The sequence below is a fragment of the Gossypium raimondii genome, chromosome 5, assembly GCF_025698545.1.
Source record: "Gossypium raimondii isolate GPD5lz chromosome 5, ASM2569854v1, whole genome shotgun sequence".
Taxonomy (NCBI): domain Eukaryota; kingdom Viridiplantae; phylum Streptophyta; class Magnoliopsida; order Malvales; family Malvaceae; genus Gossypium; species Gossypium raimondii.
The window spans coordinates 14433489-14448700 of record NC_068569.1 but is presented as its reverse complement, the minus strand read 5'-3'; the positions used below and the strand labels follow the sequence as shown (position 1 = coordinate 14448700).

General features: G+C 38.9%; 2 protein-coding genes across 9 annotated transcripts; one reads left to right on the top strand and one right to left on the bottom strand.

Moving 5' to 3' along the window:
- LOC105769021 (glutamate receptor 3.3) lies at positions 1-5697 on the top strand. 8 transcript variants are annotated; one of them, XM_012589370.2, is made up of 7 exons: positions 1-154; positions 1436-1777; positions 1899-3241; positions 3337-3614; positions 4202-4233; positions 4333-4739; positions 4984-5697. In XM_012589370.2, exons 2-7 carry the CDS (start codon positions 1513-1515, stop codon positions 5386-5388), a joined length of 2730 nt encoding a protein of 909 aa, XP_012444824.1. In that variant the 5' UTR covers positions 1-154; positions 1436-1512; the 3' UTR covers positions 5389-5697. The 8 variants fall into 8 exon arrangements, with proteins under 8 accessions (XP_012444824.1, XP_052487013.1, XP_012444829.1 ...); XM_012589375.2 differs by lacking the exon at positions 1-154 and adding an exon at positions 260-548; XM_012589371.2 differs by lacking the exon at positions 1-154 and adding an exon at positions 260-677.
- A 428-nt stretch (positions 5698-6125) lies between these two features.
- LOC105769022 (glyceraldehyde-3-phosphate dehydrogenase B, chloroplastic) lies at positions 6126-8819 on the bottom strand. Its single transcript, XM_012589377.2, has 9 exons — positions 8583-8819; positions 8373-8486; positions 8032-8196; positions 7774-7941; positions 7490-7650; positions 7321-7382; positions 7140-7189; positions 6572-6978; positions 6126-6451 (listed from the first exon to the last, which is right to left on the bottom strand). Exons 1-9 carry the CDS (start codon positions 8685-8687, stop codon positions 6316-6318), a joined length of 1368 nt encoding a protein of 455 aa, XP_012444831.1. The 5' UTR covers positions 8688-8819; the 3' UTR covers positions 6126-6315.
- Positions 8820-15212: the final 6393 nt, after the last annotated feature.

The following is a 15212-nucleotide window of genomic DNA, read 5'->3' as shown; positions in this document are numbered from 1 at the left end:
AAATTGGCTGACTCTGCTCTCATCTCATCTTGCATTTGTGTATGTAATGTATTCCCTCTTTCACTCTCAATTTTCCTCACTCATAGTCAGAAGTTTACTTCCCTTAGGACAAATCCGACACCATCAAGTTTTCTGACCTCTCAAGCAAGCAAAGGTTACAACTTCATTTCCAACCAACACGAATGCTTAAGTTCCAGCTTCAGTCATTAACTTTTCTCCATAACTTGAATCCAGAATTATATCATTATCAAGTAAATTGACGATGTTTTGTAAGGCCGCCTTTTTTGATTTATGCTCTGTTTTTAACTAAAAGAAGGAAAAGCTTTGAAAGTTCAAATCCCTCATTGAACTCGTGGCTCTTTAGTGCGTGGGTATACGAATTCCAGCGCCTCTGTTCAGTTAATTTAGTTGATTCCCCGATAAACAGAACACCAACTATGTCGTTAGGACAGAAATACGGTGAACAGCAAGAAGCATCGCTTCCCTTTCTAACAAATACTTCTTCTCAATCTTTGTCCTAAATGGAACCCTCGAAAGTTGCTTATTGAGTAAAATCTCATTTCTGCCCCGCACCTGAACTTTGATTCTTTAGTTGTGTTCCTTTTACTTTTGTATTTGGCAATTTTCAATTGGACATTGTTTTGGTTTTGCAACCCTATCGGCTACCATTAAGAATGGTATCCCCCCTCCTATCTCTCCTTTTTCCCGCATAGCCATAAGCATAGAAGTACAAGGCTGGTGGATTGTTTGGTAAAAAATATTCAAGTCTCATTCTTAGATTTGCTTTTTCAGCCGCTGACTGTGTTTCTTCTTCTGGCCTTTTTAATATTATAGCTTCCTTCCTGCTTTATTATCACTTGCTTATTATTATTTTTTATTGTGCTTTTTCCTCTGTTTTTTCTCTCTTTACTTCGTTTCTTGAGTTTGAGATAAGGAGCTTTATACAGTTACTTCTTGTTGGGTTTCCATTTTCTCCCAAATAAATAATATTATACTACCACTTGGCCTCATGAATGAATGTGCTATTCTTGAGTCTTGCTGCTTTATGTTGGTATGTTTTATTAGGTTTGATTCAGTCCTGGAATCTGATTCTGATTTCCACTATCATATGTTCACATTCTTTATTTTACCTGTCACCTCTATTGGTTCCGTCTCTACATTCTTTTTGGGTAATTTTATCATTGGTTTCATCGTTCAATCAAATATATAGAGAATAATGAAGCACGGGGCGGTAGGTAAGGTTAAATTGATGGTTTTGTTTATAAATAAGTTTAAATAGACATGGCCTTTCCTTAGTAGTGTTTGATTGGTCATTGAAACCCTTCCATGTTCTTTTGCTGCTGGAGCTTTTTGGGTCTTAATCTGTAACATAATATTTGCATAATATATCTTTAATAGTTTTATCTGAGAAACTTTTAGTTCCTTCTATATGTAGAGTTTCTGAAACGATTGGTGGCAATAGTGGACTCAATACATCTTGTGCCGGTCAAGTTGGTCTCATAGTTGACTGAAATGAATGTGGCTGGCTTTATTTTCCTACTCTCTCTCCACTTAGGGGTGTTTCAAATTGGTTATGGTAGAAATGCTTCAACTCGGCCAGCTGTTGTTAATATTGGAGCAATGTTTAATTTTGACTCTATCATTGGAAGAGTTGCCAAGATTGCTATTGATGAAGCTCTGAAAGATGTCAACTCCAATTCAAGCATTCTCAAAGGAACTAAACTTAGTGTAACACTGCAAGATACCAATTGCAATGGCTTTCTTGGCATGGTCGAAGGTATTTTACAATCCATTATCTGCTTTTGGTAATTACTTGTTTTTCTTACATATAATGGTCAAGAAAAAATATTGTCTGCTACTGATAATTAATATACTCAAATTTATGTGTTGAATAACAGCTTTGCGGTACATGGCGACTGACGTCGTTGCCATTATAGGTCCCCAATGTTCTGTGGTTGCTCCTATTATATCACATGTTGCAAGCGAACTCCGAGTTCCTCTACTGTCATTTGCAGCTACAGATCCCACCCTTTCTTCCCTTCAGTTCCCTTTTTTTGTTAGGACAGCACAGAGTGACTTGTATCAAATGACTGCTGTGGCTGATATCATTGACCATTATGGTTGGAAGGAGGTCATTGCAATCTTTATAGATGATGATTGGGGGCGAAATGGTGTGTCAGCATTGAATGATAAACTTGCAGAGAGGCGCTGCAAAATCTCCTACAAGGTAGGTATTCAACCAGATTCTTCAGTGACTCAGGGTGCCATCATGGATATTCTTGTTAAGGTTGCATTAATGCAATCTCGAATTGTTGTTCTGCATTTAAATCAAATAGTAGGGTTTAAGGTTTTCTCTGTTGCAAACCATCTTGGAATGATGGGCAATGGTTACGTATGGATAGCTACGGATTGGCTTTCATTAGTTTTAGATTCTGAGTCTCCTTTGCCTTCTGAGACCATGGACAAAATACAAGGAGTTCTAACTTTACGTCAACACACAACTGATTCGGATCGAAAAAGAGCCTTTTTCGCTAGGTGGAACCGCATAATTGGAGGTTCTCCACAGTTGAACGCTTATGGACTTTATGCTTACGATACAGTTTGGCTGCTTGCTCATTCTCTTGATGCTTTTTTTAACCAGGGGGGGGTTATCTCATTCTCTAATGATTCTAGGATAAGCTCTATGGCAGGCAGTGCTCTCCACCTTGAAGCAATGAGCATTTTCGATGATGGAGTGCTCTTGCTGAAGAACATATTGCTAAGTGATTTTGTTGGTTTGACAGGCCCACTTAAGTTTAATTCAGACAGGTCTCTTATTCTTCCTGCATATGATATTATTAATGTGCTTGGAACTGGGATTCGACAGATTGGCTACTGGTCAAACTATTCTGGTTTATCCACTGTATCTCCAGAGACACTTTATACGAAACCACAAAACCGTTCAAGTGCAAACCAAAAACTATATAGTGTAATTTGGCCAGGAGAGACATTGTCTAAGCCTCGTGGATGGGTTTTCCCGAACAATGGAAAGCTATTGAGAATTGGTGTTCCAAATAGAGTCAGTTACAAGGAATTTGTATCGCAGGTTCGAGGAACTGATATGTTCAAGGGTTTTTGTATAGATGTATTTACAGCCGCTGTTAATTTGTTACCATATGCTGTTCCGTATAAATTTATCTCCTTTGGAGATGGTCGTAAGAACCCAAGCTATACAGAGCTTGTGAATAAGATCACAACCGGTGTGAGTATCACTATGAGTGTGACTACTATGTTATTTCATCATATGTGAGATGTTGCTTTCTCCTGCTGGCTAATTGTCAAACTCTATTCCTGCAGGAATTCGATGCTGTTGTCGGTGACATTGCCATTGTTACAAATCGGACAAGGATAGTTGATTTTACCCAGCCTTATGTTTCATCTGGGCTGGTCATTGTGGCTCAGTTGGAGAAAGAGAGAAGTGGTGCTTGGGCTTTTTTGCAGCCATTTAGTCGCCGTATGTGGATTGTCACTGGCTCCTTCTTTCTCATTGTCGGAATAGTGGTTTGGATCCTGGAGCACCGGATAAATGATGAGTTTAGGGGCCCACCTAAACAACAAGTTATAACCATTTTATGGTGAGCGATAAAGTTTACTATTTTCTTGTGATGCAGATGCATTTGTATGTTTGCAAGTAGGATTGGAGTATTTACATAATATAGCACATGTAATCCTTGATGTGTAGAAATTTGTTTATGTCGGGTCAAGAATCATTTAAAGCAAACTGAAGAGCAAGAGGCTAAATTTTTCTGTCAATCTTGAAATGGCACTGCAAAGAGAAATCTGCGAGCAGTGCATTGTGTCGTAAAAATTTAATGAGAGCTGTCACAAGCATTTCCCCCTCCCCTTTATATCACTCTTTTCTGGTCTTGTTGTCTATTTGTTGATGTTATCCCACATCTATTAGGCTTCCCATGGTCTTATATTGAAATTGCGCCCCTCCACCTATTACCTATTGGTTTTAGGTTGGGTGCATAACACTATCAATATCATAATGCTTAACTACAGTAAGCTTTTTCTTTATCGTTGTTGTTATTATTATTATTGTTGTTGTTGTTATCTGATTGTTTATGTTTGTCATGCCACTTTATTTTCTTTTTCTAGAACAAAGTGTACAGTTACTTTCATCCCTTTTAGCTGTTTCCTGATGTGAAATAACTTGCAGGTTTAGCTTCTCAACTATGTTCTTTGCCCACAGTAAGTGAAGTTCCCACTATAATAATAAATCAAAAGGCAAGGCAGAAATGGTGTATGATAAAGTTTGATTAAGCCGGCCACTTTATATTCCTTTTGCAGGAGAGAATACTATGAGCACTCTTGGCCGTCTAGTGTTGCTTGTATGGCTCTTTGTGGTTTTAATAATCAACTCCAGTTACACTGCAAGTCTGACGTCAATCCTCACAGTGGAGCATTTATCTTCTCCAATTAAAGGAATTCAAAGCTTGGCAGCTACTAACGAGCCTATTGGATATCAAGAAGGCTCTTTTACTGAGCGATATCTAAGCGAGGAACTTAACATATCTAGATCTAGGCTTGTATCTCTTGGATCACCTGAAGCTTATGCTTTGGCACTCAAACGTGGTCCTGGAAATGGAGGTGTCGCTGCTGTAGTTGATGAACGTCCGTATGTTGAGCTTTTTCTCTCAAGCCAGTGCACATTCAAGGTTGTAGGTCAAGAATTTACCAAAAGTGGCTGGGGTTTTGTGAGTATTTATTTTCTATCCTTGTCAGAAGTGATCATGAGTATTGGAATAACATCACATCACATGCATATTATTATCATTGACCATTTTTAGTTGTTCTGTGGCATGGCATCTGAAGACAAGGTTTTTTCCTTAAATTCATGCATCCATTAAATAAAAAACTGAAATTCACCTATTATTGGCAGGCATCCTCGAAGTCGCATAATATTCTGATCTGTTGTTTGCATGCATAATTTCTTCCTAGGCATTTCCTCGGGACTCTCCCTTGGCAATCGATATGTCAACTGCAATTCTAGCACTCGCTGAGAACGGTGATCTGCAGCGAATACATGACAAGTGGCTGATGCAAAGCACCTGCAGTTTGGAGAGTACAGAGATAGAAACAAACCAACTTAATCTATCCAGCTTCTGGGGTCTGTTCCTTATTTGTGGGATTGCTTGCATCATTGCCCTTCTTATATATTTTCTGCAGATATTGCAGCAGCTACCTCCTGCTCCTGAATCTGCATCAATTACTGGTCAAGATAGCTCACATTCTCGACGGCTGCGGAGGTTTTTGTCACTAATGGATGAGAAAGAAGAGCAATCAAGAAGTGGGCAGAAGAGAAGGAAAGTAGACAACGAAAGGGATGATGAATTTGGTAGTTAAGACCAAGAGGAGAGAGAGGAGCAATAGCAATGCATTAATTACTTCTCATTTCATTCATTGGAGTTGCGCATACCTAACTGAAACTGTGACACGTTCATGTGAGTCACGCCTTTTTTATCTTTAAAGCAACGTAACTATTTATATGTATTCAAAGGCAAAGCATTGGTTGTGTACTTTAGGTTATATTATAAATTAGGAGGGCTTTGATTTCAAACACAGTCCGTTTATTGGGATGATAATGTAATGCTAACTAATATTTTTGCCAGTCATCCTTGTATATTTTGCAATTCAATTTCCACTTTCCATGTACATCCTTTCTCTTGGATTCTTTCCTAGTCCACAGTCGATACTAGGTCCGGGTCTGGCATGGAAACTGCTTCTGCCATCGCCCATCAGTATCATGCCTTTTCATGAAAACTGTGCTTCATTTGGTGCAATAACAATTCACAGAATATTTTAAATTCTAGAGGTAACTTGCCATAATGATGCATACATGGGGCCATAATAATGAAATCTATGGTTAATACTTCAAGTTGGATGCCGAGTTTTTTGCTTCCTTTCTTCCAACTAGCTTCAGGGCGGGAAACATTGCATTCACATACAGAGACAGATAGATACCATATAAGTCCAATACAAAGGATTAAATTTTACAAAGTCAAATTAAGCAACTACGGACGCGATTGAATTCATACAATGAGCCTTTCTTTCCTATTATCTCATCCACAGCAACAAGTAAATCATTCCAAAGATTATTGCTGTTCTTTTATAGCTTCATGCATTCAAATGTTATTTGATAAATTCTCTTCATGCACTCTGGTGTTACTACAAAATGAGCTTATTGATAACATGAACACTGGAAAATCTTGACCACTAACTATACCACCAGCATGGAAAACAATTTTAAAAAAAAATGAAAATTGCAATCATTTAAGCCTCGTAAACTTTGCATTCTTCATCAGCTGGGTTTGTCTTGCAGAAATCCTCCAAGGGGTCACTGCTTCCTCCTGCAGGCATGCCTGGCCACTTGCTTGCCACCAAGTGTGCCAAATCAACAACCCTTTGGCTGTAAATCACAAATATCAATCACATAGTAACAGTTATTAGTGTTCAAATACAGAAGATTAAAACGTTGACAAGTTCTGATTTTGAACTACTTTAGCTTGTTTGCTTGTATTAGGCTTACCTGTAACCCCATTCATTGTCATACCAGGCCACCACCTTGACCATGTCATCTCCCATGACCATGGTCAATGAAGAGTCAATGGTGGAGGAAACATCAGAGCACCTAAAGTCCACCGAGACAAGAGGAACATCACACACATCCAATACGCCCTTCAATGGCCCCTTGGCTGCCTTTCTGAATGCAGCATTCACATCTTCAGCTGTGATACCCTTCTTCTCAACATTCACAACCAGATCAACAACAGATACATTGGGTGTTGGTACACGAAGTGCAATGCCATTGAGCTTGCCCTTGAGCTGAGGAAGCACAAGGGAGACAGCCTTGGCAGCACCTGTACTTGTTGGTACAATGTTCAATGCTGCAGCCCTGGCTCTCCTCAAGTCACGGTGTGAAGCGTCTAAGAGCCTCTGGACAATCACAACCGAAAATTCTAGTTTACTTCTTTGTTGAAGCAGTTAATTCTTTCAGCATATAATCTATCATAAAACCAAAATTTTGAGAATATGCAACTTCTGGGTTCCTCAGTAGACTTTACTGTAGAGTGATTGATTAAACAGTATGATTTTACCTGGTCTCCAGTGTAAGAGTGGGTGGTTGTCATTGTACCCTTGACAATGCCTGGCAAAAAGTGAAAGGAGATTAGCAAATCTTGAACTGTTATCACGCAGGGAATTAACCTAAGCAACCGAAAAAGTTTGTCCTCGAATGTTTAAGCTATGAAATGATATATAAATACTAGCAATGCTTACCGAATTCTTCATCCATGACTTTCACAAAAGGAGCCAAGCAATTTGTGGTGCATGAAGCATTGCTGCAAGCATAAAATTGCCATCAAATTCTAAACCACTATAACAATAAAGAAATGGAGAATGATTATCATGATTGCTTAATTAGCGGGCAACTCTGTTCCAAACCAACCTTATGATGTTTGAGACCTCGTGGTCATAATCCCCTTCATTGACTCCAACAACATAGGTTGGAATGTCTGCACCTTTAGCTGGAGCTGTTATGATAACTTTCTTGGCACCAGCCTGTATGTGCTTCCCAGCTCCAGGGCCATCTACAAAGACTCCTGTTCCCTGCAAGATGCATGTCAAATTTGTTCTGTTATCATTGATACTCTCAATGAAGTGGTATACTAGAAGATAGTAGAAGTGTAAATCTATGGCAAAAATCTTAAAGCATTAAGGACAACGACCTACCTCGATAACAATGTCAATGCCAAGTTCAGCCCACGGAAGCTGGACGGGGTCCCTGTTAGAGACGACCTTGATGGGCTTACCATCAACACTGATAGTTTCATTGTCAACAATTTTTACATCAGCTTTGAAAGTTCCCAGCATTGAATCATACTTCAGCAAGTGTGAAGCCTGTGTTTTTTATTTTATGTATATCGTGGTTAATAAAATGAAAACATTGAAACTAACCAAATCTCAGTATTTCGAGTCAGAGTTACTTACATTCTTGACACCACCACTGTCATTTACAACAATCACGTCGAGGGGAGAGTTCTTCCTGCCATGCCAACATCGGAGAAAGTTCCTGCCGATGCGTCCAAATCCGTTGATAGCAACCTTCAATTTGGCAACTGTTTCGCCCCTAACAGGTGTTGCTCCACCTGCAGTCTAAATTCCACCACAGTTTCAAGTGATCAGTACCATATACAATTAGGTGCTTTGCATTGATCATTTTAGTTTTTATAGTGGTTATATCTAATGAAATCCATAGCTTGTGTACAAGGCTGAGAACAATCCAACGAAACATTGAAACTCAAAAAACATAACTGAAGCAGTGAACGAACCTTTGGAGTAAGTTGAGCAGCCACCACATCGAAAAAGGACGCATCTCTAGCATTGTTGACGAATGTGACGCATGAGGCGGAGCGCAGTCCAGAGAATTCAGTAACTTGTAATCTCTGCAAAACAAAACCGAAATGAGTATCCCAAGAGCAAAACAGGTAGCAAAAAAACTTCATTCCAAAACCTGAAAAGAAAAAGAGAGAGAGAGAAACCGTGGAAGAGCATTGAATTTGAGAGGGGAAAGAGTGTGTGGTCTTAGAAGGAAGCCTGGTTGTTGCACGGATCCTTGAAGGAGCTAGACTTGCGTGTGTAGCCATGGATGTCGGGTTCAAGCAAAACTAGTAATATTATTTTTGCAGTTGAATTTGGTGTTTCAGCTAAAACATTAGCATTTAAATTATGGATGAAAGTGAAGTATAAGGAATGTGTGGTGAATATGGAGTGAGACGGTGCATATATGCGATAAGATTTAAAAAGACTAAGATTGTGTCCGTGATGCCACTTCATAATTTGAGCCACAGATAAGTACAGTTGCTACATTTCCTCCAAGAGAGAAAGTGCTTTGGGTCATTGGGATGGATGGGATCGGACCAGATTTTTACAAGCAATTTTCTGGCTGTGAAGAAATTAGAGGATACAGATATCAGTGTCATTTCAGACATAAAATTATTTTGAGGCTAAAATTAGAGAAATGAAACCAGCCCGCACCAAATCCACATAAATAAATATCCGCAATCTCCAAATGAGAAATAATGACCATCCATTCATCAAATCTAACAGTTAATCGCCCAATATATGTTCATTTATATATATTATTGACAAGTAAGAAGATGAACATCGTTGCATTTTCATTAGTAATTAATAAAGGCATTGAAATCGGAAAACAGCCTACAGGAGTTGGTCAGGACTACATAGTGTGATAATTAGGGCTGTAAATGAACCGAGCTTAAACGAATAAACTTCTGTTCATGTTTGTTTGTTTATTTTTAAGCTTGTTCGTGTTCAGCTAGTGTTCGTTAAGAATTTCAAATTTTTATTCATGTTCGTTTTATTTAAAATTATGTGTGTTCATGTTCGTTTGTTTAATGTTCACAAATATATTCATTTAACTTAATCGAACATGTTCACGAAAAATGTTAATAAATAATAAACAAACAATAAATAAATACACACATATTGTTTATATATAAAATAGTCAAATATAAATATTAATAATTATATTATAAATGAAAAAATACAAGTCAAGATAATTTTATTAATATATACTAATGGAACAATAAATGAGTTTTAAGATAATTTTATTAATATATACTAATAATTTTTTTATAAAAAAATATCATTAATAAATAAACGAGTCATAAACTTTGTTCGTGAACATAAACAAACCGAACACATCTCTGTTCGTGTTCGTTCGTTTATTAAATCAACATAAAAATTTTGTTCATACTCATTTATTTAGTTTAATAAACGAACATAAACGAATATTATACGAACGAATCACGAATAATCCATAGAATGTTTTGTTGATTTACATAGTGATAATGCAATTTGTTTCATTGAATAAGTATCTCTAATTCGTAGAATGAAAGAGTAAAAAACATTGCACCCAATTACAAAGCTAAGAGGGTGACTATTCTCACCCAATAAATTTATGGTAAAATACACCCAAGCTCTCTAAACTATTAATAAAATTATATTTTTGTCACTCAACTTCAAAAAGTTACATAATGATCATTGAATTATTCGAAAGTTTTCATTTAAGTCACTGAACTATTTGAAATTTTTTATTTAAGCCACTAGACTGATAAGGTTTTTTTTTTTTAAATCTTGCTAGCGAACTTCAAGCGATGATTCAATGATCGGTACTATCAACGAGTAGAAGAACATACCTTAGACCTAAGTCGATTTAACAGCCAATGTCGGAGATAAGAGAAGGAAACAGTTTTGAATTTTAGTTCATAAATTTGTGAATTCAAAGTTGTTTAATGAAAAAAAAAAACTAAACTGGAAAAGGGAAAAGAAAGCTTTAGATTGGTCTAGGCGATGCGAACAGGAAATGCCATTTAACAACGATGTTAACAGTTCAGTAATTCAAATAAAAACATTTGAAAAGTTCAACAATAAATTTGTATTTTTTTTTAAGTTAACAGACCAAAACGTAAATCTACTAATAATTTAGTGACCTCAAGTGAAATTTACCATAAAACTATTTTCAGTGTCTAACAAAACAAACTTAGCAAGACGATGAGCTGGTTGATTTTGAAACCTCATACATGGCTAAATTTAAAAGCACTAAATCTGGAACAAAAAGTTCTAATGTCCTCAATCAAAGACACTATAGGATTATTGTCTGTAAGGTAGTTCACAACAACTAGTTGACAATAATTAGAGAGTCGCTTTCATCTCCGACACAAGCCACTTGCATATCTAGTAGCCATTGAATCCCCAATGATATTGGCTTCCATGTGAAATATGTATCAGTACTACCAGCTACTGTCCAACACCCTGAGCCCATCAACAGCTTTACATGAATCCAAGTCCAAAGCTAACTTATCAATATTTCTTTGAATATTTTTATTTTACTTGAAGATTCTCTTATTTGGCTGCGTTGACCGGATGGCTTGATTCAATTTTGCATATTGCGCTAAATGCTAAGCCAATAACACTAATAAATTATAGAAAAATCTAAGTTGGAGGAAATAGTCAATTTGTATTAAGATAATTAAGAATGCATGTGATGTGATACGAGTTAAGCTCAACAGCAGCTATGCAATGTCAAAATGCCCATCAATCAATTAATTATCACCAAAATCTTCTCATATTAGTGGGTTTAGTTTCCACGTTCCAGTGATTTTAATAACTTCAAGAGTTCGTCGTATGTAGCATTTACATCTTTTATCTTTCAATATTCTTTTATTATTAATTGCAAACATATATTTATATATACTGAATATTGTTCATACTTAGTACTAGTGTCACGGGGCTAGACATTTCGTCTCGTAATCCGTGCGACCTTAGGCGATCCGTTCGTCCAAACTCGCCCAAGTCAGCCTTAACACCCAAAAGTGAGGATTCTTTTAAAGAACTCCTCCAAGGCACCAATTTGTATAGCGGAAGCGATTGTGCCAAAAGAAGCCACAAGAGAACAACAGAAAGCCAAAGAAAGAATGCACACAAAGTGTTTGAGTAAATGCTTAAGAATTCTATTACTCTTAAGAATTCAAGTTACAATGGATTGGTTTACAAATGAAGGGGAGGCTCTCTATTTATAGTTGAGCTCCCCCTAAACCGACGGTCAAGATACATTTACATCGACGGACGAGATTCACTATATCCCTTGATTTTAGGGATTTACAAGATTTGTCATATCAAATCAAATCTAATCTTTACAAGATATGATTCACTCTATCTTCTAAGATTAGTTACCATATTAGCCTAAGTTGCCATCTCTTCGCTATCGGGCCAACCAGGCTTTAATTTGACAGGCTTCTCCAATATCTCTTTGAATCGGGCCGGTTCTCGTGGGCCAAATGATCCCCATCTGAGCAATAGACCTCCATTGGATGCATTTGGTGCGATGGTCACGGGCTTTGCACTTTGGCCCGTGACATTCTCCCCCACCCAATCTCGCAACGTCCTCGTTGCGACTTCTGAATGGCACTGACTTGATTCGCCTCGGTCTCGTCTCGACGCCTTAGCCTCTCCCTTCCTTCAGGACTTTTGATTCGGCTTACGTCGCTTCTTCATTCGAACCGTCCTACTCGTCGCATTTACTCTGGTCAACTGTCCCACATGCATTACTTCTTTTTCCTTGAAGTCCAATGCACCACCCACCTCTCCCATAGGTGGAAGCCTTGTCGATGACTCGGCTAACTCCAACGCTTCACTTAACTTGAGCCTCATTGGTCCCAACTTCACTGTTTTCATCGCAACTTTCTCCACTAAGTTCGATGACAAACTCACCTCTTCCTTAGGTGGAAGCCCCTCCGACGACTCACCAAGCTCAGACGTTGCCTTTCTTTCGACTCCGGCTTGCTTTGGACAGTTCCGCAACTCATGCGGACCACGACACAAGAAGCACTTAACTTGCTTCTTTTTGCTCCTCTTTGCCCTCTTGGCTTCGGCTTTTCCCTTGCCCGAATCAGGCTTCTTGGGCTCCCTGTCTACTCCATCGTTCCCCTCGATGACAGACTTCCTCGGACACTTCCGCAACCTATGTGGACCCTGACATAAGAAGCACTCTACTGGCTTCTTCTCGCTTTCGGCCTCCTTGGCTTCGACACCCCTTGCGCTCAAACCAAATACCAAGGCCTTACCCACCGGCTTCTCCTTAAGTGCGGATTTCCTCGGACTTCAACATGTGTGGACCGTCACAGAGAAAGCATTTTAGCTTGTCCCTTTTTCTCTTGGGTTTCTTCTTCCCAACTCGTGGTTTCCCATTACCACCATTGTCGCCATTGCCCTTGCCATCAACTCTATCTTCCTTGTGATCCATTTCACATACGCCCCTTCCATCGGACTTGGAAGACCCAAGCTTGCCTTTCCCTCGACCAAGCTTTACCACGGACTCGACTACCGTCATGGCTTCCGACAGCTTTTGGACACCTCTTTGTTCCACCTCTTGTCTGACCCACGACTTCAATCCCTTTTGAAAAGCAAGCAATGCTTCTTCATCTGTCACATCTGAAATTTGGAGCATGAGTTCCTTGAACTCCCGAACATACTCCCTCACTGTGCCCCATTGCGATATACCTTGCAACTTTTCCCGAGCTTCTTCCTCGGTAAACTTTGGGTAAAATTGTCCCTTCAACTCGCATTGGAACTCTTGCCACGTCCCAATCTCCCATTGCCTTTTATCTGTGGTCTTGCCTCGCCACCATAAAAGCGTAATGTTAGTAAGAAACATTGAAGTAGTATTTACCTTAACCGCATCGTCCATGATGCCTTTGGCACGGAAGTAGTTTTTCATCCTCCACAAGAAATTGTCCACATCGCATGTAGACCTTGTCCCCACAAACTCTTTCGGCTTCGGGACATCCTCGTTATTGAGTGCTGCATTTGCCACTCATTTCCCCACGACTGCTTGACACAAGGCCAGCTCTCCCTCGAGCTCCTCTATTCTTGTGCTCAAAGCCCTCGTCGTGGCCATTGTTTCCTCCTTCAAAGCCATCATCATGGCCTCGAGAGCATCGTTCCTCTCCGTCAGCTTCTTCCTTTGGGAATCTAGCAACTCTCGCACGCTATCCCTTTGGGAAGTGAGACACTCGGTAACAAAGTCACTGGATTGCTCCCTCAAGTTATCAATGCTTTCCCCAAGCTCATTGCCCGACTCTTTTGCGTCGTCCATGGACTCCTCAAGTTTACCCTCGCGTTCCTCAACAGTCGACAACATCTCTCTCAAAGGCTTTCTCGCCCACAATTGTTCAAATGCTTCTCTCGACATCCCAACGGTGCCTTCGAACCAACTCGAATATCACTTGGTTCAAAACCTGCTCGGATACCACTTGTCACGGGGCTAGACCTTTCGTCTCGCAATCCGTGCGGCCTTAGGCGATCCATTCGTCCAAACTCGCCCAAGTCAGCCTTAACACCCAAAAGTGAGGATTCTTTGAAAGAACTCCTCCAAGGTACCAATTTGTATAGAGGAAGCGATTGTGCCAAAAGAAGCCACAAGAGAACAACAGAAAGCCAAAGAAAGAATGCACACAAAGTGTTTGAGTAAATGCTCAAGAATTCTATTACTCTTAAGAATTCAAGTTACAATGGATGATTACAAATGAGGGGGAGGCTCTCTATTTATAGTTGAGCTCCCCCTAAACCGACGGTCAAGATACATTTACATCGACGGAAGAGATTCACTATATCCCTAGATTTTAGGGATTTACAAGATTTGCCATATCAAATCTAATCTAACATTTACAATATATGATTCTCTCTATCTTCTAAGATTAGTTACTAAAATTAGCCTAAGTTGCCATGTCTTCATCATCGGGCCAACCAGGCTTCAATCTGACAGGCTTGTCCAATAGCTCTTTGAATCGGGCCAGTTCTCGTGGGCTAAATGTTCCCCATCTAATCGATAGACCTCCATGGAGCGCTTCTTGTGGCATGGTCACGGGCTTTGCACTTTGGCCCGTGACACTAGAGGTTGGTTATTGAGAGTTATTAGTGGTTTGGAAGTGCTTATAGAATTATGGTGAGGTTTGAGCAAAGTATCGACAAGGGAATCATAGCTTTAAAGCCTTTTAGTGATTGAAAGAAATTTATATAAAAGAAGAGTTTGACATGAATTCTTCTAGACAAGTGTTTCACCTTGATAGTTGAATCATGGAGTGTTTTATTAAGATGTGATAAGATATTACTCGAGATAAGTTGATAAATTACAAGTGACTATATTGCATGTGAGTTCGGATGTAACAAGAAAGTTGTCAAGTGTAAGATTAGTAATAAAATTATAAAAGATTTTACTGATATATGATTATATCTTGAATGTAATAAGAACAATATTGGTAGTACAATTATAGAGTAAGATAAAATATTATCCTAAAGGTTTATTTGATAAAAGTATAAGCCCCTGTACTCAGCTTCAAGTGATGGAAGTGAACGAAAACATATATATTTCATTTTCCTTAATTTCTATGGTGAGGCTATGCTATGCTTTGCTTGATTGATGATGATGGTGTAAGAATTGTGAAGGAAAAGCACTAGCATGTCCATGTGGGTCAATCCTTTGTTCTGATTTCGACATGATAGCCAAGCCCCCCAAGCACTAAGAAACAAACAAGTGAAACAACCCAACAATTAAACGGAAATAATGGCATGCATGTGAATCAGTGAATGTC

What these genes read in the sequence shown, in the direction of transcription:
- LOC105769021 (XM_012589370.2), top strand. Translation starts at nt 1,513, where the DNA reads ATGAATGTGGCTGGCTTTATTTTCCTACTCTCTCTCCACTTAGGGGTG. An exon ending in AACTATGTTCTTTGCCCACA is followed by an intron (nt 4,234 to 4,332) that starts GTAAGTGAAGTT and finishes TTCCTTTTGCAG; the next exon opens with GAGAGAATACTATGAGCACT. An exon ending in CCAAAAGTGGCTGGGGTTTT is followed by an intron (nt 4,740 to 4,983) that starts GTGAGTATTTAT and finishes ATTTCTTCCTAG; the next exon opens with GCATTTCCTCGGGACTCTCC.
- LOC105769022 (XM_012589377.2), bottom strand. Translation starts at nt 8,687, where the DNA reads ATGGCTACACACGCAAGTCTAGCTCCTTCAAGGATCCGTGCAACAACC. An exon ending in AAATTCAATGCTCTTCCACG is followed by an intron (nt 8,487 to 8,582) that starts GTTTCTCTCTCT and finishes TTTGTTTTGCAG; the next exon opens with AGATTACAAGTTACTGAATT. An exon ending in ACTCTTACACTGGAGACCAG is followed by an intron (nt 6,979 to 7,139) that starts GTAAAATCATAC and finishes GTGATTGTCCAG; the next exon opens with AGGCTCTTAGACGCTTCACA.